Below are 24,919 nucleotides of genomic sequence, written 5' to 3' on the forward strand. Positions count from 1 at the left end.
CACGCACATACCACTAAGCCAGGGCTGTGGCTCCTCACTGGGGAAGGTCATGGCCCAGCGGCTGGTGGAAGGACAGCACTGCTGTGCCGTGCTAGGTCAGAACTGCTCAGCTTGAGCTCAACCACAACCCCTCGTACAGCTGCAGGCAAAGCAGGTCCCTGTCTTGGCCTCAGTTTCCCCAATGTGGAGGGAAGGCATGGGTAAGTGATTCCTGGGCACTTCCGGCTCTGTGCGGTTCCCGGGGTGAGTGTGGGGGGGCCTGGCGATGGCACCTGCCCACCCTGTAAGGGATAGTGTGGTCTTTGTTCTGCCCTCCCAAGCCCACCCAGTATGTCGTTTAGAAAGAATTAAAGTAAAACGCATTTAGCAGATTCCACAAACGTTCATTAACACCAAACTAGACTGAAGCCTAATTGGGCCTTTAATTATTCAGAATTGCAGAGGAAGGAGGTGGAGCTGGGAAGGGCCTCTGGGACCTCCGGGTTGGGGGGGAGTTGGGCGGGGACCAGGCAGGGGTGGGTGCCAGAGGGTGGGAGATCCGGAAGACTGGTTGGGTAGGGGGGCCCTGGAGCTCTTGGAGGAGGGGCCCTCTGGGTTCCAGAAAGCTCTGAGAGCCCCTGGGAGTGCAGCCTTTGGGGCCCTCCTTTCTGCTTCATACTGTGTGGTGTCAGGGCTGAAAGATTTAAAGCCCCATTTTATACCCCGGTGGGCACTGTGTTTTCAGAGGGCAGCAGCCTTTTGTTGTAAAGGAGGCCTCTCGGCTTCCTGCTCTGATTGTGTGGCGGGGGCAGGGCTGCCAGCTGCCCCTTTTCCTGCCTGCAGGTGCACGGAGCTGGGGGTGTGCCCCCTCAGCGGAGGGGCTGGGGTCCCAGCTGAGCACAGGGGTGTAGCTCTGGGCTTCTCCGGCCTGGCTGCATGTGGTACTCCGCCCGTGGAGTCGCAGGCCGCACACCCAGGGGTCTGGCTATAATTGGCCCAGAGTCCCTGGGAGGGCCTGGTGGCCAGGACCTGATAGACGCCCCAATACTGACCTGCGGCCAGGGCCAAGGGCCACGAGACCCCCGCCGAGTGCAGAAGGCCTGTGGTGGCCACGGGTTCTGCTCTCTTTGAAGAAGCCACCAGCCCTGACTTTGGAAGTGTGGGCTTTGGAGTCAAGCCGGGCTTTGGATCGTGGCTGACTGCCGTGTGATGGTAGACAAGGTGCTTGCCTTCTCTGAGCCTTGGTCTCCTCTTCTTGCACAAAATGGGGCTCGAAAGAATGTTTGCTTCCCAGGGTTTTATAAAGATCGAATGGAATAAGCGCCACGATGGAACATCGAGGGTGTTCAGTGAATATTAGCAAGTGTCTGTTCCCCTGAGGCAGGTGTGTGTGCTGCACGTGGCTGCCCCTCCCCACTTCCTGTAGCACCCGCTGCCACACTGGCAAAGCCTGGGGAGGACGGGGTCACTTGGCAGCTGTGTGACCTTGAGCTTGTCAGTTGGCTTCTTGGGGACACATCCTGCGGGAAAGAGGATGGATGGCCAGGGCCAGGGTCTTCTCCAGGGAGGACACCCACCTGGGACTGGTTGTGCCCTTGGGCCCAAACATCTGCTTTATGAGCAGCCAGAGAGGGGGGTCCTCGCTTAAGTTGGGACGGACAGCATTAAGGAAAATCTGCATTCTGTATTAAGAATTCGGGATAGCTTGGCATCTTAAGCATTTGTTTTCTAAATCTTAAATTTAATCTTCTTTGAAATGCCTTAAAAGCATTCCTTCTCTGGCAAACAAGAAGCCCGTAGCGCTGCGTGAGGCCCCGGTTGGAGGCTGAGACGGAGCCGGCGCGGACCCATCCGCTCGGCACACAGAAGCCCTTGCTCTTGCGGGTTTTGCCAACACATCAAGAATCCTTTGTCTCAGGAGGGGAAAAGGGTCTTGACTGGAGCGGCCACTTCTGTTCCTCCTCCCATCTTTGTGGCTACAGGAGGCACTGAACACATTAGGCAAGGCCATGGGCTGCGGCTGTAGGAGTGAATAAAGCCCCAGTCCCCTCCTGCTCCATGTTTCCTGTCCAGCAACGTGGTTGAGACAGATGTGTGGGTCACTGCTGGGCAGGCATTGTGCCAACAAGGTGATGCTCTTTCCGAGTGGTATGCAGCTGCTTCTGGCTTGGCACATCATGGAAGCCTCTCTGGAGGAGGTGACGTTTGGCTGGGCTGTGCTTTGAAATATGAAGGGAACCAAAAGTCACAAATGTTCTCAAAGGAAGTCCTGCGGGTCATTCGCTGTGACGGAACCAGACAGGTGCGGGGGGGAGGGGCAGGGAGATAGAAAGTAATAGAACAAATATTTTCCAGGTCCCCATAAAACGACTCAAGAGACAGGATCAGAGCACGTCAGAGTCACCCACGTGTTGTATTTTACATACCTGGATTTTTAAACTGGATTTGTGTGTCACTTTTAAATAACGAGCCATAAAAATCCCAGGCATTTTAAAAATGCTGCAATGAGTAATATCGGTTTTTCTCCTACTGAGAAGCCTTTCTTTCGGTTGCGCTCTTACTTTGTTTTATTTGCGGGGGTGGAGGATGTACCGTAAGTGGTAGAAACCGCACTGTCATCTTTTCACTGACCGAGTTGAGCTACGTGTCACACCCAAATGATTCTGTTCCTGAAAGGGAGAGGATTTTCGAAGGCAGCGAGGAACCAGAAATGGAGATTTGCTTGTGCTTGTGAGGGTAGCTGCTTCGTCCCTGGTAATTGGATGAGGTTCTGAGAAATGACCCAAACGCCACCGCGCAATCCTGAGTTCCATCCGCCTCCCCACCGCCCCAAATGCATGTGCTCAGAAGCACCAGCCAGTCTCCCAAAAATAAAATGCATTGGCAGGTGGCTGCATGAAAACTGTTTTCCTTTTAAGCTCTCTGGAATCCTGTTGAATATTAAAGTTCCATCTTGAGGCGAGACTCAATTCAGATCCGCCTGCAAAGATGTAAAACAGCGATTCTTCATTTGCTGGGTGATTGATTCCTGACTCTATGCTCTGAATGTGTGTGTTTGCAGAGCAGTCATCTACCTATGATACCGTGGGGCGTGATGGATGGCGCGCAAGATGGGGACAAGGGTTGATGCACAATCAGGGGGAGCAGTTTCCTCGTAGCCTGGCTCCACGCTCCTGCGATCGAGCTTCATGGCAGGACTCCAGTGAGATTTAGGGGGACAGGGAGCCTCCACCGGGGGTGCAGGGAGCCCGACAGCACTATTCATCCTTGTTGGTTTTTATGCCCACCTAACCCGTTTCATCCTGCAGAATAAAGAGACTGAGACACAATACCATCCCCCGGACAATTAAGGAGGGAAAAAAAAAAGGTCACCCAAAGCCATATACACCTGGAGCTGTGAGCAGGGAGGACCCGGGGCTCCTGTTGCATCCCTGGCTGTGAGAGCAAGCATTCTGGAACATGGCAGAGGAAATGTTTACCAAACCAATTTGCTCTGTTTGGGGAGTTCTTGGTCATAACACTCCCCGACGCTGGTGATTAACTGGTAAATAATGCATGGGCCGCCTCTGGTTCCCAGTGCGTCGGCCGCATGGAAAAAAAGGTCACTGTCATGTATTAAGAGGCAGATATGACGGCAGGCGTGGGCGCCTGTTGCCGCTCCTTTCCTGAACCTGTTGCCTTTTTGGCAGGTGCAAAACATGTCTCAGTCCATAGAGGTCCTGGACAGGCGGACTCAGAGGGACTTGCAGTACGTGGAGAAGATGGAGAACCAAATGAAAGGGCTGGAGTCCAAGTTCAAACAGGTGGAGGAGAGCCATAAGCAACACCTGGCCAGGCAGTTCAAGGTATGTATCCTCCCTCTCCTTGTCCTTTCCTGCCATCCCCTTCCCCTCCAGAAATAGAAACTCGGGGTGGGGGAGGAGCCCTGCAGAAATTGCCCTTTGCCTTGAACGCGGCCTCCATCCTTGGGAACGGAGAGGCGGGCTGCCCTCGCCCTGGTTTGGCAAAAGGGCCCATGAAAGGGATGGTTGGATGGATGGATGGAGCAGTGGTTTTCAGCTCCCGTTAGCTTCTCAGGCTGGGGTCCCAGGACCTGGCTTCTCAAGCCAGTGCACAAATGAGCTGGGAAGGGACACGACTGGTCCTTGTCATTCTGCAGCTGCTGTAGGTAAATCACATTAGCCAAGGATTAACTTAATTGATTAGAGCCATTTCTGAGCAGGGATCACTCAGGGCAATTTTTCACATCTGACCTAATTTAGCTATGACAAGGCACACTGTAGATTTGCAGGGAGGAAAGAGAGAGACACCAACATCTTTCTCACTTCCTGGTAAGTGGTTTTTGTTTTCGTTTTTCTTCTCTCCGGGTAACTCTGGACATTAAGGCCAGAGTTTGACCTAAAATTATATATACATATATAGAAATATGTATATATATATGCCTCTAGTTTGCTCAGCTTCAAAATGATCAAATTGAAAAATTATATGCACCTTAATTAAGGTATACATGCATGTTAATTAGCAATCTAGGCCGGATATAAATGAACAGGTCAAATTACACAGCCCCGCTTGACTAGAAATTGCTGATGCTCTGTCTTCCTGTCCTTTTTATGCTAATGTTTTCCTTTGATGTGCTCCCTGCATGAAGCAAGAACTAATCCGCTTTTAAAAGCGATACATTATATAGACGAAACGGCAGGCTAACGAAGTAATAAATCTATATTATAAATAAAATAATGGCAGGCCTGATCCTCTTGAGGAGCAATGAGCCGATTGCTCACGTTGGAGGCAGGTGAACATGTTGTCCTTGCTTCTGACACGTCATCGTGAATTATCTCGGAGAGAAATTTCGACCCGCCTGACCAAAGAGTTTGTGTCTCTCCCTGAAAGGCCAGCATTCCCTTCGCCATGGTAGATTCCAATTCCTCTGAAGACGGGGGCATCTTTAGCCACCATGGGCTAGCTCGTCTTTGCAGGCACTGTCCACGCAGGCGTCTCTCCCAGTTCCAAAATTTGGGGCCGTATGGCCCCGGGGGAGAAAAAAGCAACCCCTGGCATTTGACCATGCTTTAATTGCATTATGAATTCCACCAGGAACTGTGAGGGAATCTCTATAACCGTTAAAGCCGTTGGTTTGGACTAAATCTGGCAATGAAGTGTGATTTTTTTTTTTAAGTGACCATGAAAATATTTGTCTATGAATGGCTGTCTGTTTAAGGCAGGCTAGTGAGGTAGCTCTTCAACGGTATTTCATTTTCTTGCTTGCAGGGCTAACTTAAAAGAGTTTTTTCAATGCTGCAGTGACTGAAGAAGCAGTCCACTCCCATGTAACCATGAAAGAGGGTCAGAGAGCTTTTGCACCATGCATTTTTACTATTATTTTCCAATACTTAGCACCATATCACTAAGGAACCTTGAACACAACCAGGATCCTCTTTTGCATGCGACTGTAGATGCATTCCATGGATAGTTTGAAACCCTTGTCAATGCATTTTTTGAAAAAGAAAAAAAAAAAAAGAAACTTTGTGTGTGTGACTAAAAGCATGTAACCTTAAGATGTTGCATTCTAAACTGACAATAAAGACCTTTCCCAAATATGTTGGTGTTCTGAAGACTGGTTAATATGCTCTTCTAACTCTCTTGGGCCAGAATACATAAACCCATAAATGAAACAGGAGTGTACACACATGCTCCCTCGCCCGGGGAGAAGCCAGGCCAAGGAAGGGTGTTGCAAGTTTTTGCACGCAGAGCACTGAACCCAGCTTATTTTAACCTTGCAGGCGATAAAAGCGAAAATGGATGAACTTAGGCCTTTGATACCTGTGTTGGAAGAGTACAAGGCCGATGCCAAATTGGTATTGCAATTTAAGGAGGAGGTCCAGAATCTGACGTCAGTGCTTAACGAGCTGCAAGAGGAAATTGGCGCCTATGACTACGATGAACTTCAGAGCAGAGTGTCCAATCTTGAAGAAAGGCTCCGTGCATGCATGCAAAAACTAGGTAGGACCAGAACCCTGCGGGGCCATGGCGCTGCACCTGCCACCTCCGCTGTCGTGCAGGCATAGGGAGTGGTGCTGAAGTTGGACAGCGCCCGCCTGGCTTCTGGGAGGCCCTGGCCGGATTAGGGCTCCTGGGTAGGGCTTCCGCTTAGGAGCGTAGGTGGCACTCACCCTCAGCCACTGACCCACCCCGTGCAAAGGGCAGCTCACCGACCCCATGAAGTCACACATCTGGAAAAAAAAAAGCATTAGACGCCACATACCATCTGTATGTGTGTGTATGTGCGCTTGCACACGTGAGTGCGTGCGTCTGTGTGTGTAGTGGGTGAGTTTAGGACACAAGTTTAATAGGGCTGGAAACATACATCTCGGATTCTCTCCAGGTTGGGAACAAGGGCTGACGAAACTCCCGAGATAGCAGATCATGCGTAGTTTGGATACACAAGGAAAGAAAATCTGGTCACGGCGCCGTAAGAGGACTGGCCATTCACAGCGAGTAAAAGCATTGGTCCATCCCAACAGCTTGGATGGAGGGAGCCTCTGAGTCCATGGGCTCCTGCACCCTGTTGTTGCTTTCTGGGGGACGCCCCCCCCCCCGCCAGATTCTGGGCTGTGTTTGAATTCCCACTCACCTTATCAACATCCCTGTTGGTTGCTTTCACAAATCTTGACTTGTTGGCATCTGAGCCCACTTCTGGCACATTTCAACCTCCAGTCCATTCTTAGATTTTCATGTGAGGACTAGCTGGCACTTCTCACCTCCTGTTTTTTGACACCATGGTTGCTCATGTTCATACTGTATATTTCTTAGGATACCTTGGGGTAATTTTTTGGGTAATTTTCGTTTATGAAGAAGTTGCCCTTAGGTTTTATCTGATATTCTAACTTGATTCCCTCACCTACCCCCACCACCACACACCCCAAATGCCTTCTTATAAACTTAAAATGTCCCAGAGTAGTAAATACTTTTTAAAATCCCTGGTGCCTGAGGTGAAAGGGAGAGAACATCTGAAGGGCAAGGAAGTAGTCGGCCAGCCCCCCCGTTGGATGGAGCAGGTCTGCATGTCCAGCTGGTCTTGAACGCCACTGTAGGCCTCCCAGCAAAGGCAAACACTCGAAAGTCCCCCAGACCCGAGGAGGACCATGAGAGGCGTTAGAAGTTTAATCTGCTTTAACGTGGGCACTTCTGCTGTGTCACACAAGGGATTGTCTACTGCGTTTTTCCAGTGATGTGCTTCATGGAGCCCCAGTCCTGGCGTGTCAGGGGCCAGGGGACCTGGGATGGCCCCCAGGAGGGGTTGGGGCCGAGCAGTCTCCACAGCGCTTCCCGTTCTGACATGCCAGGGGTCGGTGTGGATGTTTAGAATGTTCACAGTTACGGGGCTATCCTTATGACTACGGGTTATGTAGTTATTTCCACTGGGCACAGGTTGGGGTTTCTACTTAGAACTAGCCTACGCTGACCACCTCTCTCGGTCCAGACCCTCCAAACACCCCCACCCAGGGGTCTCTCTCTGCCTCTGAAGAATCCAGGGGCGGGGGTTTATTGGTTATCTTATCCCCTCCCTGGGATACAGACTGTGTATACCAGCGAGAAACTGAGATGGGACCTCTGCACTTTCCCAGTAGGCGGTCAAGGAGCAAAGCAGAAATTCTGAGTGGAAAGTTTTAAACACCCAGAAGCCACAGGCCTCTCCAAGGGGGATGCCACCCCGCTTGGGACGAGCAGCCTTTCCATCTGTACCTGGCCTATTTTTAGAAGCTGCATGCATTTTCCTTGCAGCTTAGGATCTTGGGGCTTTCACACAGTTACCCTTGGGGCCGCTGAGATGGTTGGTCTGGGAGTAAAGAGAGAGGCTGACTCCCAGGGGCTGCATGCTCTCCCACCGGAATGCAGCCGTGTTTTCTTGCCTGTGTGTTTCTTTCTGGAGAAAAACCTGGTCTTGTAGGTAGACCTGCTGAGCTGGAATCTGCAAGGAGCCTAGGGATCTGCATTTAACTAGCACCTGGGGGATTCAGATGAATGCCAAAGCGTGAGAGCCCGGAGCTACAGCAGGCAATGTCGTAAGGTAGTGAAGCGTCACTCTGCAGCCGTGGGACTCTCCCCAGGCCCTGACTGTCTCCAGTGGCAGCCACCTGTTTATCTGTACAGTGAAGGTAGAGGAGTCCCCGTGCCATGGGATCGCCGTGTGAGTCCAGGGATGCCTCACATCCTGGCACATCCCCTGTGCCCAGCAGTGTGATAGGCAGGCAGATAGGCGGGCAGGTAGATATAATGGGTCCATAGATGGACAGACAGGTGGGTGGGTAGGTGTGGTGGTAGATAAGTAGGCAGATAATAGATTGAACAGTAGCTCCTCCCTCTCCCGAAGTCTCCATTCAAGCTCAGTAACTGGAGGACCACATTCATCTCCCAAATGGGCAGCACCTTAGCAGCCTGTTTGCTTGCTTGGAGGTCCCCTGAGCATAGAGCAGAGGAGCCCGCCTCCTGCACTCTGGGCCCCCTCCCCTCTGCACCGACAGCTGTCCCAGGGGCTGGGGCTCCTGCAGGATGTAGCCTCCTCCTGGTAGCCTGCCCACCCACCCACCCCACCCCCCATCCCGCTCTCTCAGAGCCTTGGCTCCTAGATCTGAAGTCTCCTCCCCAGTGTAGACGCTGAAGCTCCCCCCAGAGTGCTTTCAGTGGGTTCCCTCCCTGTGGCCACCTTCTCTTTAGGTTAGCATGACAGGTAATTCCTGATCCCAAAACATACACAGGGAAAAAAGAAGATTCTGTTTGTTTTCTGTTTCTATTTGCAAAGATTCCTCTCTCTATGGGATCGTAATGTTTTTCCCAGATGCTCAGCCGGAAATGACTCTGAAACTCCATTTCTAAAACTGGAGGTGAGGCTCAGCATCTCTGGGCATCCTCTGCAAGGAAGGCAGCCTCTGACCACTCCCCTGAGCTCCCCTGGTTTCCAGACAGGAGAATGCCAGAGCTGCCTAGGGACCCTGTCCCCCAGGCTGGGGCATGAGAGTTCACTGTCACCCCATGGAGAACCTGCCGAGGCAGATGACCCAGAAGCCCAACTGACTGAGCCAGAGACTCAGGATCCAAGGCAAGATGCTGTTCATACACCAATATGCTCTGAGCATCTCCTGTGCCTGGTTAGCTTCAGGCCTCAATATTGTTGTCTGTACAATGGGGGCAGTGGGGTGGGGGAAGAGCTGAGTTTTAGCTGAGTTACACCATCCTGGGTGGAAAGGAAGTGCCCTGACACCCAGAGCCCCGGCATCAGAACCTCTAGGAGTCTCCTTTCCACTGAGAACACAAGTGAATGAAGCCCGGTGGGCTTCAGCCTCCCCACCAGCCCAGCATCCCCGTTGATAACCACCAGCGTGTAGACGTCTCTCCAGTTTAGGTGTCAGGGCAGGGTGCTTTGCCTTGGCACAACATCCTGGGTGCTCTTTCCTGGGGGAGGCAGGTCTGAAGGCTCCTTCCTCTTCTCTAACCCTCGAGATGCGGCAGGCTCAGGAAGGCAGAGGGATGGGCCCTGACCTGCACCCAGGGGTCTGGAGGGGCTGGGGGAGGGTGCGGCTGGCATGGGTGATGATAAGTAGCACAAGTGGGTTTTGCATTCAGTGGAGGATCCAAGAGCTGAGTTTGGGATGCCTCCGCCTGTGGAAGCCCCCACGGGAAAGAAGCAAGCCCACGCCTGATGTGCCACTCACGTGTTGACCCAAGAGGGATCCTGGCAGGGCAGGCTTCCCCTTCTGAAGTCCTCCCAGGAAGCACTCGGAGTTGTGCCTGGTGAGGGGTCTCCTGGTGCCACTCCCAGGCTCTGGGTCCGTGTGTACAGCTTGCGTGAGGTCTGCTCCGTCCTCGGGTTGTTGCACCTGCAAGGACGTATGTCTGCCCAAGCTCCCAGCTTTGCACTGTTCCCAGTCCACCAGGGATAAAAGCTGGGACCAAGGGAGAACAGAAGCCCAGAGCCCAGACTGCCTGCTACCGGGCTCTGGGCCCCTCACTCTGATCTGTGCCCTGGTCCCTTGGTGGGCTTGCCACCCTGGGCCTGCTCAGGGCTCCCTGTGGAGACTGTCCCAGCTGTTGTTCAGAAGTGGATTCCTTCTAGGAATAGCAAGAGGTGAATGATTTCATCTGCAGGGCACTGCTTTGTCCCGGATCCCGGCTTTGCAAGGTGTCCCCCCCACTGAGACCCGTCCTGGGCTCTGGTCCTGGGCTCTCAAGGGCTGCCAGGCCCTCCCAGCTGGGAGCGCTGGCCCTGGAGCTCCACCTCCTTTAAGCTGCACCTGCTCAGGGTGCAGCCTCCTCCCCTCCTTACGCACATCCTGAGCCCTCGTGACGGAGAGGGACACTTTCCTGAACTGAATGTGCCAAGACTCCTCCATGAGGCTCTGCCATGGGGCTTTTATAGATCCTGTTAGCTCCTGAGGTCTTGGCAGAACCAGTCTGGACAGAGAACCAAAAATAACTCCCTGACTCAAGCAGGGTGGGGGCAGCCTGCAGCCCTGTAGGCCCTGGAGACCTGAGCCTGCAGCCAGTGGTTGGAAGAGTGGGGCTCCCAGGCCAGCCAGACCCTTTTCTTTACACTCTGATCCCTCCAAGGGGCTGGGGAGGCTGGTGCTCTGCCCGTGGCGCCAGGAGCACCGGGGTGAGGGGCAAACTTCAGCCCTGGGAAGGCCGGGGGCTGGCGCTACCTCAGAGCCTCCCCCTCCAGATCATACCTGACCTGCAACCTGTGTCCCTGCGGTGGCCCAAAGCCCCCAGTGGGCAGGATGCAGTGGGGCGGGCGGTCCAAAGCAGCCCTGACACCGACTGTTCTCCACATCTTTATTCTGAACCCATGGTCTGGAGAGCGGCCGCTATGTCCACTGAGCATCAGGCACCCTTCTAGAAGCTCCCCCCACAGCTACGCCCTGTGCTTACGGAAAAAGGAAACTATCTGTGCCAGAGTTGGAGGAGGGTGACCCTGCGTCACCTCCCATCCCCTCTGCCGAGGTGTGTGGGGAAGGACAGACGCGTGAGGGTTTTCTGAGACGTGAATCATTTTACCTCTAAGTACCTGGGAGATGATTCACTCGCTCGTTCATGGCCAATCCTGCAGGCAGAGCCTTGAGGAAATAGTAAGAGTGCAACAAGCTTGTGGCCTTGGGCAGCGAGACCTGGACGCAGGGGTCTGAGGCCCCAGGAAATGTGTGGTGGCCAGCATGAGTCAGTGAGGACCAGGTGGGCAGTGTTCCAAAGGCAGAGGCATGGGTTTGGGCCAACGATCCAGGATAGGTGGGAGGGTGGGTGGAGGGGCCTGCCAGGTGGAGGAACAGGCTGGGCAAAGGCATGGAGGTGGGAAGGGCCAGGCATCCGAGTGGAGCTGGGGTGCTGGCCCACCATCTTCACCTGCCAGGTGTGATGCGGAGGACAGACATCTGGTCTCCTTCGGAGAAGTCATCTAGCACAGGGGCTGTGGCTGCGCAGACTTGAGTTGGCATCACACTGTGTGGCACCTGGTCCCATCGCGTGCTATTGGATGGAAAACCCACGGGCCCACGAAGCTCCCTGAGCCATGACACCCCTGGGGGTGACGGCACCTCCTTCCAGGCTGCCGGCAGGACCGCTGGCCCCTGGTGGCTGGAGGTGGCCCCTGTCAACATCTCCCGATTCCCACCCCAAGTTCAGAGAAGCTGCTGTCTCCCGGAGGCAGCCCGGAGTCCCCAGGTCATAGGAACCAAGAGAGCGCAGGGGTCACCAGCCCTGACCACCTCCTTGGTCTTCCTGTCCCTGTAGATGCTGCTGACCCCTGAGCCTTCCTCCATCCCCTTGTCCTCCCACAGACAGGAGCCCAGCGAGCTTGCTGGCATTCTTAGCAGGGACCTGGCACGCCTGCAGACATGCCACCAGCCCCACGAGCCATGAGTCCTGCCAGGAAACCGCGGGCTGTGAGGGGACCGTATTTATGTGGGAGAGCACACGATTGCTCCTGAAAGTGGCACAGACAGGAAATCTGGAAAGTGGGGAAGGGATAGGCGGGTAAAAATAGGTGTGGACCGAAGACAGCAGCCACGTGTGAGCAGGGCGGTGCCACCGACAGGGATTTGGGTGCAAAGCCAGCCCCGCTCCTACCTGCACCTGCAGGCAGCTCTTGTCCCTCCCTCCAGCATCTGTGTCCCCCCGCCAGCACGAGGAGATGGGGAGACGGGGACCCCAGGCACTGGGCTGGGGTGTCGGGGGTCTGTCCTGTGTGATGATGCTAATGCTTTAAGTTCATAGAGACCTGCTTCTGAGGCCCGGCCCACCCTATGCTTTGTGGGATTATCCCAGCTAAACGGTGTCCCCGGGTTAAGTCACTGACAATCTTCTGAAAGCTCCCGGATCTTCCGGGGACCTTGCTGAGTGCACTGTGTCCACGTGCTGATCCGGCTGCCGTGGTGCAGGAACGCCTTGGCTCTCCAGGCTGGGGCTCACTTATCCTGGAAGACCTAAGTGGCAGTGCACAAGGCTGGTGTCGGGCGGGAGTGGAGGGGCCGGGCTGGCAGGTGCACCGAGCAGGCCGGCAGGGCTGTGGGAAGGGCGCTGGGCAGGGAGCACCGGATCCCGGCCTCGGCTGTGTCCCTGTGGTGGCGTCGCCCTGAGTCCCTCCGGGCCGGCGTCTGTGAGCTGGGTGGGGCTGAGGCCGCATTCGAGGCCCCATCTGTCCCGCTGCCCTGCTCGTCCGTCAGTGCCTTGGGAGTCCCTGCCTTCTGGCCGCAGGGTTCCCCCAGGCAGAAGGGACCTTCTCCCCCTGCAGGGGACGCTCTCAGGGTCTCCAGCAAAGGGGCGGAATTGGTCTTTCCCCTACTCCGGTTCTAACTGGCCGAAGGGTGCAGGCCCGGGGGCACCTCCCAAAGAGGTGCCTCAGGAACAGGTGGAGCCCTGCCCGGAGCCCTGCCTGGAGCCTAACAACCTGGGGACCAGGGATGCTCTCTGTCCTGCAGCCTTAGAGGCTGGGGCGGCTGCTGTGCCCACTGCCCAGAGAAGGAAACTGTGTCCTGGCGAGGCTGGTCCTCCACATGTGCTGCTGTAGCGCCTCCACCTCCACCTCCACCCCCAAGTCCCTCAGGACAGAGGGCGTGAGGCCGGGGGTGGGAGGGGTGGCAGGGCGGCTGTTCCTCCCCTTCCCTGCCCAGCCTGGCCTCAGTGGCTCTGTTTGGGTGGGGAGGGGGCTTCTCTGGCCTTTGGGGCTGCGTGTGTCACCACATCTTCCTGCAGTGGATGGTCGGGGTCCGGCCAGGGGACTCACTGTCCTGTGCTGTGCACTGTCTTCCAGCCTGTGGCAAGCTGACGGGCATCAGCGACCCTGTGACTGTCAAGACCTCTGGCTCAAGGTTCGGGTCCTGGATGACAGACCCTCTGGCTCCAGAAGGTGATAACAGGGTAAGTGCCTCCTGCACCGGGCCTGGGCCTGGGTCTCCATCCCCCGAATATCTGGCCCTCACTTCAGTGCCCACGTACCCGGACACCCACTCAAGCATTTGTTGGCTTGAGCGCAGCTGGGCACCCCTGGGGGTTGGTTCCCCGCAGCTTCAGGGAGGGGCTCAGGTACTGGCTGAGGTCACAGACCACAGGGGTGGGAACCGATATGGGAAAGATGGTAATTGTCAGGACAGGTGGACCCCTGCAAACCGTCTCCAGCTGGAGAACAGGGGAGGGGAGCCCGAGTCTGGCTCTGCATCCGGAACCTTCCAGACACTCCCAGCCCCACCTGTGCTCCAGGAGGAGCACCCATTAGGAGCCTTTCTTAGTTTAAAGGCATCTCATTTGTGTCTCATTTGTTACTCCTTTCAAGGCTGATGGAAACCCGTGTTCCTCTTTGATTTAGGGAAGAGACCGTGTTCTTTTTTCCCCAGACATTTCCTCCCTGAGTAAAAAACTCAGAAAAGGAAAGAAAAGCAGGGCCTGGGGTGTGACCTCCTGGGAGCCTCCCTGGGGTGTGGGGGAAGGCCAGCCGGCTGAGTGCAGAGACGCCATCTGGGCCATGTGTCCTCTGGCCATGCGCCCTCTCACTGGCTAAGCCCCGGGTGAACTCGCCACAGTCTGGGGTGACTCCTACCCACCCCCTGGTTTTCAGGGGCTTACAGGATGTTTATAAACTGATCACTTTAAAAAAAAAAAAAAAAAAAAAGCTACTCTACTCTTTTTCCGGGTGGGATCCAGAGTGGGACTTCTGGGCCTTGTCTGGAGGACTCTTACTGGGAAGGGAAGGGTCAGGGTCACTTCCTCTCTCCCAGATTTCTGGTCTCTGCAGCTCCCCTCCCCCACTGCCAGGCCTGCTGGGCAACAGGAAGCAATGTCTCTTGCATTTCGGACTTGAGGTGGCAGCTCACTTTCTCTTGGGACGTTGGTGGGCGAGGGGCCGTGGCCGCGGGCCCTCTGGAGGCCCCTGATCTGTGTATCTCCCCTCCTGCCCCCAGCGCAGGCAGGCAGCGCAGCGCCTCCCTGGAGCTCATTCCAGCCTGGGCGACAGAGGACACTGGAGGGCCCGACCCAGGACTGCAAAGCCAGGGTGCGAGTGCAGACAGGTGTTCATGGGGTGGTTTCTGTTTTATGTTCTAAGTGGGGACAGTTAGCTGATGCTTGCTAGTTCTGTGACCGTCTAATGGGCTGTTATCCCGGTTGGTCTTCCAGTCCACACCCTCCCGGGGAACCCCGGCTCTGTTCCGGGTTTGGCGATGGTGAGGCAGCAGGGCTCTGTGCTGGCACAACTAAGCCCTTCTGTGTGCACATTGATAGTTAACATGAGAGAGGCTGGTGGTAGTGCCCCAATGCGCGTGCCTGGCCCTCAGCGGAGCCCTCTGCCTGCCTGTCCAGGTTGGGCCTCCAGTGACCCTCCAGTCACCTGCCGGTGTGGAGGTCAGTCACCCTTTACCTCTGCTGTTTGATGAGAAAACCCCAGTCCAGTATCATGCCCACGGTCCTGGGAAAGGCTGGTCAGTGGTTTCATTAACAAGTATCTTCAGCAGGTGCCAGGCTCCAGGCTGGGCACCCCCAGACCGCCCCCTGCCCCCCTACCACCTGCAGGCTGCCTGCCCACCACGCATGCCCCACATACCCGGGCCCAGGCGCTGTGTCCACATCCAACATCACACGCAGGCCTCTGGCCCTGCTGCCATAAAGAGCACTGCTCAGATCTCTTTTCAGATCCCAAGTATCGGGGCTCCTGGAAGGCAGGCTATTTGCCTGCCCCAGACAGGGAGGATGTCGGCTCACAAAGCTGTTGAGGGGTGGTGGATGCTCTTGATAATTAGACACCTGTTCTCTGCTTGATGACTCCATCGCCCTCCAGAAAAGGAGGCCCTGGTGATGGATGGAGCCTTTGGAGAAGGGGCAGCGGGAGGAGGCTGTCTTGGGAGCTGCCTGCAAGGGAAAGGGAGGAGCTCACTGGCGGGGACGCTGAGCTTCGGGGGCCTTTGGCAGCTCTGCCCTGCGGCCCTGTGGCCTGGGCCATTCTGAGCCGTGTGCTCAGCACAGCCACATCCCCGCTCCCAGCCCGCGAGGGATGCGTCCCCCGACCCTGCCATTGATCTGGAAGAGAGCTGTTTTGTTTTGATCTTTTTCATTCTCCCTCCACACCTAGGAAACCAGTAACTTGCTCCAAAGGGAAACAAGAATCCACGTCAGCTTCGGGGCATGCTGCCTCAGGGGCGTGGTCAGAGGCAGGGGGTGCAGGGCGGGGGGCAGGGAGCGCCACGCAGAGGGTTCCTGGTGGGTGCCCGCCTAGGAGGCCGCGAGGAGTGGGTACAGCCGCCGCATCCCCACACCTTCCCGATGCCTTTTCACTGAACTGCCACAACTAGGTTAGCTCAGGCTCCCTTTGCACCCTTCCTTCCTTGAGTCCTTTATTAAGCACTAGCTGTGTGCCTGGCTCTATGCTGGACTCTAGTGTCCCTCTACCATGTCCAGAAGCTGCCTTCTCTCAGTGGTGACTGGTCCACCTGCTTCTGATGGCACTGATGCCAGCCTGTGGCCCCCCCCCGAAGACCCCCTCCCCTGACTCTGCCTGTGGACCACCCTTCTGGAGTCCACACCACCTTCCCTCCCGTTGGCTGGCTTCACCGTAGATGTCCCAGGCCAGCTGCCAGAAAGGCCAGCCCCTCTGTGCCTATGTCACTCCTCTTAAGACACCACTCATTGGATTTAGGGCCCACCCTAATCTATCCTGGGATCCTTCATGACATCCGCAAAGCTCTCTTTTCTAAATAAGGGTCACATTTACAGGTTCCTGAATGTGGACATATCTTCTGGGGGTGACCAGTCATCCCACTACAAAATTGAGACCTTCCTGCCTGGGGGTGTAGGGGGGGTTTAAGAAATGCCCTCCGAGGAGTGAGCTTGATCAGTGGAGGGGGGAGCAGCAAGTGTGGGGCACAGAGGCACCAGGCTGGGGGTGTCCGAGCCAGGGACTTGGCCTGGCAGGTGCAGAGGCAGCCGGATGCTGCACGGAGGAGCCTGGAGCTGAGGGGTCAGGTTCATAGAGGAGTGATGGTCTGGAGTACAGTTCTAGAAGGTTCAATCAGGCAGTACCAGGCCTGGGGGCCAGTCAGGATGTGACAGCATCACCGGGGCAGTGGGGCCCAGGCCAACAGCAACACCGCTCAGGCACCAAGCCAGAGGGTCCAGCCTTGCCTGCACATTGGCATCTCCAGGAAGCTTTAACACGCATGCCTGCCCCCATCTCTGGAGTCCGATCCGATCGTCCTAGGAAGTGAGCGTGCCCAGGGGCTCAGAGGGCTGCCAGGTTCCAGCTCTAGGAGTTTAGATATGGGGGTTCTGGACGAGGCCAGGGAGTTGGGTGAGGCCTCCTGGGGGTGATGGGATTCTGTGTGAACTTGGGACTTGGACGAGAGGGGAGAACGAGGCATTCCAATCCAGAGATCGGAGTGAACCCAGAGGGGGTGCCTACTGGGAAGGAGGGGATCCCTTATCTCAGGGTCCCTCAGGGCTGCGATGGTCTGCCTTCTTTTGTGTCTTACAGCCACAGGCCAACAGCTGTGGTTGTTAAACATTCAGGGCCTTGTACTGATTTCCCCTCCCAGCCTAAATTGCATTTTCCAGAAGCCTTGTGCCCTATGTCCAATTTGCTAATTTCCAGGGAAAAAGAGACAGTTTACAAATCCTGAGCAATTCGGTGCCCATTTCACCCATCTCCCCCACCCCAGGAGGGAGGCACCAGACCCTGGGGGTCCCCTGTGTTCTCAGGCCTGCTCGTGGGGGAGGAGGTGTTTGCACACATTCAGGAGTGCTCTCTGTGCTGAGTGGGAGAGAGCCAGTCCCTGCGGGCATGGGTCAGGGGAGGGCTAGAGGGGACAATGTTGGAACCCCGTCTTGGAGGAAGCAGTGAGCTCCCTGTCTCAGGAGAAAGCCAAGTGGAGAGACAGGAGGGTGTGATCAGGGCCTCCGGAGCCCCCCGGCAGCACTGCGCTCGCCCATTCTAATCCGAGACCCGCATTACCGTGGGCTGGTCTGCGGGGGCTAAGGGTAATAAAAGCCTCAAAAGAGACCTAGTTTTTTTTCATTTTTTTTTAATCTCATTAAAAACAAAAAGCGCATCTGCCTCTCAGCATCCAAATGGATGCCTCAGGAACAAGGTTAGGATTTTTTTTTTTTAATTTTTAACGCATGTGTAATGCTGTGTCTGAAAGCCCGGCATCCGTAATCTCTCCCGCAGCCAGCAGAGCCTTGATGGATAAAGCAGCTGTCTTATTGCCAGACAGATGCACTGGGGATGGCGTTAGCCCGGCAGATTTTCCTCTGAGTAACTGCATTGCTTTCTAATTTGCTCCCATATTGGTTGAAAATGACTAAAGCGTTTTGTACAAAGTCTAGACAGTTTTCAAGTCAACTGGCATTTAAGCAATAATCGGAAATCTCTTCCTCTGTAACCCCAAACGTGGGCCACCCCTGGGTTTGTTATCTTGGTGGCTTGTGACACTCTGGGCCATGCACAAAACCCTCATTTCTCTTAGAGCGGAGGCCCCCGGGGTTGAATGTGACAGTGATGCCATGTGCTGAGCCCCACATGCCATGTTAATGCCTTTCTGCCCCGCAGACGGGGGCGACCCAGTCTGGGCCGCAGTGACAGCCTGGTGGGATGAGAAGCCCTGTCCTGGCGCCCTTGGCGATGGGTCCCCATGTCACAGGAGCCGCCTGGGGCTGCGAGTGTTCTCCTCTTCCAGCACCGCTGTCTTGCTGGCTCTGGGGTTCATACACTGATGACGATCCTTCCTTCCCCAAATAAGTGTGAGCACCTGCTGTGCCCTTGGCCAGGGAGAGCGCAGGGAACCCATTGCCTGGGCACTGCACAGGCAGAGGGGGCCCAGGGGTGATTCTCTCGCCACCCACTTCCCTGAACTGTGGACTCAAGGGCTTGGACCCCCTTCACAGAGTGTGCTCCTCATCCTTTCCCTAAACTGGGCCCTCCATTCTAGGCAGGGGAGCCGGTCCTATCCCCTTGGACAAGTGCCCTGCGGGTTCAGGGGAAGGACATGACATGACGTTGCCTGTCTTCGTTATCTTCCCCTGGTTCTTTCTTCTTCTCATGGGGTCGGGCCGCTGCCGAGCTAATGAAACGGAGTCTGAAGAGGGGAGGCTCGGGGGGAGAAGCCCCGCACATGTCCCCCTGCCTTCCCCCCAGAGCCGCTAATGGGTGTGCTGCTCTCTCCACAGGTTTGGTACATGGACGGCTACCACAACAACCGCTTTGTCCGCGAGTACAAGTCCATGACCGACTTCATGACCACGGACAATTTCACATCCCACCGCCTCCCGCACCCCTGGTCTGGCACGGGACAGGTGGTGTACAACGGCTCCATCTACTTCAATAAGTTCCAGAGTCACATCGTCATCAGGTTTGACCTGAAGACGGAGACGATCCTCAAGACGCGCAGCCTGGACTATGCCGGCTACAACAACATGTACCACTACGCCTGGGGCGGTCACTCGGACATCGACCTCATGGTGGACGAGAACGGGCTGTGGGCCGTCTACGCCACCAACCAGAATGCCGGCAACATCGTCATCAGCAAGCTGGACCCCGTGTCCCTGCAGGTGCTGCAGACGTGGAACACAAGCTACCCCAAGCGCAGTGCCGGTGAGGCCTTCATCATCTGCGGGACGCTCTATGTCACCAACGGCTACTCAGGAGGCACCAAGGTCCACTACGCCTACCAGACCAACGCCTCGACCTACGAGTACATCGACATCCCCTTCCAGAACAAGTACTCCCACATCTCCATGTTGGACTACAACCCCAAGGACCGCGCCCTGTACGCTTGGAACAACGGCCACCAGATCCTGTACAACGTCACCCTCTTCCACGTCATCCGGTCTGACGAGTTGTAGCCGTCTCCCGCCCGGGAGGCCGAGGGTCTGGGTCCTCACTCACACGGACATTCCTGTGGAACGGCTGCCGAGATAACCTAACGATACTAATCATACTAATTTTGGAAAAAGCAGCAGCAGCGTGGGCTCCGGCACCGTGTGGTGGTGGCGTTATGTCCGTGCACCTCCGGTTCGAGTGAGAGGGCGACACACTTGGGAAGAGACCCCCCCACACACACACCCCCGCCCTGCCCCGTCTTTGCAGCTGGAACTGCAGTCCAGAGATCCCTGGTCCCCCCACCAGCCCCCAGCCGCTCCGGCCCAGCCCCCATTCTGGTCAAATAACCTACAAAAGTAAGGCAACGACTGTTGGCCCGTTCTCGCCCGAGAACAACCACTGTTAGGTCGCATGGACATTCCCCTAGATCGCGCTCAGCTCTGGTGGACGTGCCTGCTGTGTGTCATCGAGGGCCCGCGGGCCGGCCGCGCTCGGCGTCCGCAGGGGCCACCATAGGCTAGTGGGACTCATCTCATCACAGCTGCTGTCTCTCGACCGCGTGTTGTGTCTTAGCCGAGCTGCACTGAGGCTCCGCGTCCCCACGGACCCGTGTCTGGCGCCTGCTGGACGTGGCGTGCACGGCGGCAGCACCCACCTGTTTGAGCTCGCGTCCCCCGTAGATATACTGTGCCACGTCTGTCTGTCGTTTCCTTGAGGTGGTAGCTCTGTGTGTTCAGTTTATGCAATGAATGTCGTAAATGCCGTGCCGTAGTTTGGGGTTAATACGTGGATGGTTTTTGTTTCCAAAAAGACAAAAAAAAAAAATTTTTTTTTCAGTGTTCACCCTTAGAATGAGGTTATCAAGTTCATGTGGATAATAAAGGAATTACTCTCTTCTTGTTAAATTATCTAAATAATGTAACTGCGGATAGGAAGGGCTTATCTAGGGAAACCGAGTTTCCGCTGAAAGAGGAACGAGCCCAAGGCAACAGCGCGCGGAAAGTACAATCCTCAGTGAAAACGAGGGGAACTTTGTACCGTCCCGTTATCTAAGGAACAATAAAGATATTAGGAGATGTCTTCGCTTTGCTGGTCGTTTCTGAGGTTTTAAAGACGACAGAGCCCTCCGGAGCCCGGGTCCGGGTGGGCGTCTCCTGAGAGGCCACGTTTGGGACACGTTCTCCACTGGGTCTCTGACCCACGTCTCCCGGAGGCCAGAGGACCAGCCTGGGGCTCCGCATCCCTGGGGTGGATCAAACCCGAGGCCACACCCCCGGGACCCCACCTCACACCGCCATGGGGTCTCCCCCAGGGCACCTCTGGATGGGGTCTGGGACAGCCACCTGCAGAAAATGTCAGCAGAGGTAAAGCAGGCCCTCCCTGGCCGGCTGGCTCGGTGGGGCTGTGGTTGGTCCAAGAGGTCAGCGGCCGGCCTTCTCTGGGACCTAGGACACAGAGGACCTTGCTCGTCCAAGGGGCCTGGGCCAACTTGCAGGCCGTGCCTATGGATGAGGAGGTGGGTCTTGCCTCACCCCCCCACACACACACCAGATCCTTCCCTGTTTTCTTGTTGCTGCTGATGCCTCGGTGTCCTTCCGCCAGGGTGCTCAGGGACTCCCCGAGCCGTGACATCAGGAGAAGAGGGCAGGTAGGGGGAGGCTTGGGCCTGGATCAGAACCTCGTCAGCTGCACGGCGCCGTGAGCAAGACGACCCCCACGCCACCGCAGGACAAGCTTGCAGGTAAAGCTTCTAGGAGGGAGAGACAGGCTCATACTTTTATGTCTTCACAACTGTACTTGGAGTGAGCCATCCAAACTCCTCCCCGCTGGTTGTTTGTATAAAAGCCCTGAGGTTCAGTGAAGGCACAGTCCAGTCCACGGGGCCACTGGCCCTTCCTGCTGTGCTGGGGACCTGGCCAAGCACGTTGGGCAGGGCTGCCCTGTAATCGCAGTGGCCACTGTGGGCTGACTTCTTCACACTTTCTCCTAATGACGGTGGGAAAAGCATATGTGAGATAGAAGGAATCTGTGCTGAGTTCCCAAACAAAATAATGACCCCAGAGGTCCGGAATGGATTTACTGTCTCGGACGGAATATTTGTTAGGGAAAATACTCCTCCAGGATATTAAATACACAAGAGAAATGGTTCCATCTGGAGAGCAAATAAAACAAGCGGCCAGCCACTAAATCTCCCGGGTTCCAATAACTGAATATATTGGCTGATGACAGAGTAGCTGTGGATGAATTTTCATTATTAAAAGTCTGGCTTAAGGGGGACGCCTGGGTGGCGCAGTGGTTGATCATCTGCTTTCGGCTCAGCGCGTGATCCCGGGGTTCAGGGATCGAGTCCTGCATCAGGTTCCCAGCAGGGAGCCTGCTTCTCCCTCTGCCTGTGTCTCTGCCTCTCTCTCTGTATCTCTCATGAATAAATAAATTTAATTTTTTTTTAAATGAAAGTCTGGCTTGGCATCAAACCCATGGTTCTTTGGAGGGATTTAGAGGTCAGGGCATGAGACACTTAGTTCTGAGTGAGACTGGGCCTGGGGTTCTCCCCATTTCCTAAAGTCCACTCCTGGAGGAAGACTGAGACTGATGATCCCATGTGTACATGTGCCCATGGAACCCACTGTGGCTCCCCTAGGCCCCTGGTGCCCATGCAGAACCCACATGAGGCCCTGAGAGGAGCCCTTCTCCCTGCCCACGCCCTCACAGGCCAGCTGGAGGCAGGTGACTGCCATGGGTGCGGCAGTCACCTTGGGTCCTTGGGGAGCTCAGGGTCCCCTGTAGACACCAGGCCACACCCCTGAGCAGAGCCAAAAATGAGGGGCCGTGGTGACTACAGGTCACTGAGCACACAGGACAGGCAGGAGATTGCTGCTCTGTTGGAACGATTGACTGAATTCCATTTAAAGGTCGCAAGCAGTCGCTTGAGCACAGACCATGTGAGGTGCCAACTGGGCATGCGTCTTGCCCCAACGCACCCCTCTGACTTCCCGCCACCTGTAGAAGAGGTGCCACCCCCTGTCCCCAGACCGGGGAACTCGGGCTCTAGGGCACCCAGTCATCTCTTGGGGCAGTTGAGATTCCAACCTGTGAAACAGCGTCCACGTCCACAAGACATTGAGAGGCATCCATGCCTTCCAGACCCTCACAGGTCACTGGAGGCGGCGAGTGAACGCTTGAGTAGGGCTGAGCCGAGGACAGTGAGTGGGTCCTCAGTGCTCGTGGGGGAATGAGCGCCCCAGAGGCAACTGCCAGAGGCTGGAGAGGGAGGATTCAGGTTGGCTCCTTGCCCAGCTGCCTGGTTGGTGTGGCCCAGAGAGATGTGGCACCTTCCACTGAAGAAGCATGACCAGGAGGACATGGCCGTGGCAGGATTCCCGGGTGCGCTGGAGGGTGGCTGCCCGGGAGCCCGAGGAACCCAGGAGCCAGACGGTCCATCTGATGCTGAGCTCACCGACCCCCGCACAGCAGAGCCTCCTCATTGTGAAGCGGTCAGGGCACACCCGCTCGCCATCAGTTAAGGTGTCCCTTCCTTGGTGGCCCAGACCTGCGGTACCGAAGGACACCACCTCCACCGAACAATCTTGTTCACTTTTCTGAGTAGATTGTGTCCTACAGGGTTTCCTGTAGCAAGGTTTTGCTTTCCTGAGTCCATCGTTAGGCATTATTTTCACAGGCAACACATGGAGTCCTTTGAAGCCAACAGCAAGGAGAGGCGTCGACGGTGGCCGCACCCTACTTGTACATGCCCCCGCCTCTTGCTGTCCTCACATAGCACCTCCTCCTGAAGGCAACATTGGAGCACGGACTATGCCTCGCTTCTTTGCACGGCTGCGTGGCTCCCCTCGTGCGGATGTAGCACAGCGCATGGAACCCGTGTCCCCAAGGCAGTGCTAGGGGTTGTGTCCAGTCCTTTGTGCCTGAACACCAGCCTGTGCTTGAATTGTTATTTCCCCTGTTACGAGTCGGGAAGCACCTTCCCCGATGTCTCAAGGTCATTGGCAGTATCCACCGGTGACCTCTCGGTTCCTGCTTGGCCTTCCTACTGGGTCGTTGGCGCTCCTCAAGGTGAGGACCTCTGTTCATGGGCCAGGGGTTACACTGTGCCTGTGATTCTGTAGGGGGCAAGTATCCTCTGTCTCAATTTGGGCTGTGGTAGGATTTTTTGCGGTAGTCAAAATTATCAAATTTCTTCTAAATGCTTTTGGCTTTTGAGTCACAGGACAGTTATAGGGTACACACTCATGTTCCTTGGGGACATGTGTGGTCTCCCCTCTAACACTGAGACCCTCGGTGCTTTGGGATTTCTGGAGTGATCCACACAGTTTCAGAAAAAGATAAATGGCCCCATCTTCCCCCATTGAATCCTATGCTGAGTGTCTCATGCGCTTGGGTCTATTTCTGGATTTTTTTCTTACTGAGCCTCGTTGGATGCTGTCACTGGAAATCCTACGCAAAGGCCCAAGGGTTTTGCCTCCATGGCTTGGGTGGGGTTTCCCTGTAAGTGAATGTTCAAGATTTCTTGGACGTAGACGCATGCTCTGTGGCCTTCTAGAGACTTGTGTGCAGTGACAGTGAAGTCACCGGGGGCAATTCCTTAGTCAGAGTGGAATTTCTGCCTCCCCCAGTTTCTGTGGATCTGCAAGGATTACAGTGGTTTCAGGGCGATATGTCTCTGAAGCAATTATTTGCTGTTCCAAGCAGGGGGCCTGAATCCAGAGATTTTGCCAGGACTCGAAGAGCAAGGTGAGATCCCATCTTCTGAGGGATCTTTGGGAAAACCCCTCATCCTGCATGGTGCTGCATTACTTCCGTTTTGCAGAAGCCAACCCAGGGAGAGGACACGGCCACCAGAACCCACTGTCGTGTGGCAGGCTGGCCCTGAACCCAGGGGCCACTGGGCCCTGGGCGTGTCCACAGGCACACACAGCATGTCCTCCGGCTGTTGAGTCACTCGAAGCTTATTCATCACACAGTAGGCAGTGGAAGGTGCCAGAACGGTGTGCCTGACGAGGATCTGGCTGGTCCTCCAGCCCCGGGTGCCGGTGAGTCACTGCTGCTGGACACGGAGCAGGGCGGCAGAGGGAGGGGAGGCTGGTGTCCGTCACTGCTCCACTCTTGTGCGGGGAGGCTGGCAGATGGGAGAGCAGGACTTTCCTCCCTGTGCCCATCACCCTGCTGCCCCTCAGGTGCACATGCGTACTCATGTGCACAATGCGACAACACAGGTGTGCACACATACGTACACGTGAGCACACACACAAAGACACACTTGTCACAGAGCAGGTTAGCAAGCTCACTTCACTGCCCTTCCCAGGACTAGTCTTCATGGCACAGTGGGAGTTAGTCCCGCCCACTTCACCGGGAGGCTTCTGCCCAAAAGACTTCATCCCACCCGCCTGGTCCTCTGAGCCTCGCAGCCCACATGCACCCTGTACCACCGCAGCCAGGGAAGGGCTCCACCCTGACTCCACCACGTGCATCCCCACTGGGTGTGGAGGAGGGGTCTCAGCTTCCTCGGCTGACACCAGCCTTGTGGGAGGGGTGCAGAGCAATGTCCCCTCTGATGCTGGCAGACGGTCCCCATGC

The 24,919-nt window shown here is 55.8% G+C and overlaps 1 protein-coding gene across 3 annotated transcripts in view; it reads left to right on the forward strand.

Moving 5' to 3' along the window:
* OLFM1 (olfactomedin 1) overlaps positions 1 to 20,410 on the forward strand; it is a 37,688-nt gene extending 17,278 nt beyond the window's left edge. For 2 of the 3 annotated variants that reach the window (XM_038548867.1, XM_038548866.1), the window contains exons 3-6: positions 3,669 to 3,824; positions 5,760 to 5,979; positions 13,280 to 13,386; positions 18,676 to 20,410. In XM_038548867.1, the coding sequence (XP_038404795.1) occupies positions 3,669 to 3,824; positions 5,760 to 5,979; positions 13,280 to 13,386; positions 18,676 to 19,350 (1,158 nt within the window). In that variant the 3' untranslated portion in view covers positions 19,351 to 20,410. Of the gene's footprint in view, positions 1 to 3,668; positions 3,825 to 5,247; positions 5,577 to 5,759; positions 5,980 to 13,279; positions 13,387 to 18,675 lie in introns of those variants that run through there. The other variant, XM_038548868.1, reaches the window with a different exon arrangement.
* Positions 20,411 to 24,919: the final 4,509 nt, after the last annotated feature.

Source organism: Canis lupus, chromosome 9 (genome assembly GCF_011100685.1).
Source record: "Canis lupus familiaris isolate Mischka breed German Shepherd chromosome 9, alternate assembly UU_Cfam_GSD_1.0, whole genome shotgun sequence".
NCBI classification, from domain to species: domain Eukaryota; kingdom Metazoa; phylum Chordata; class Mammalia; order Carnivora; family Canidae; genus Canis; species Canis lupus.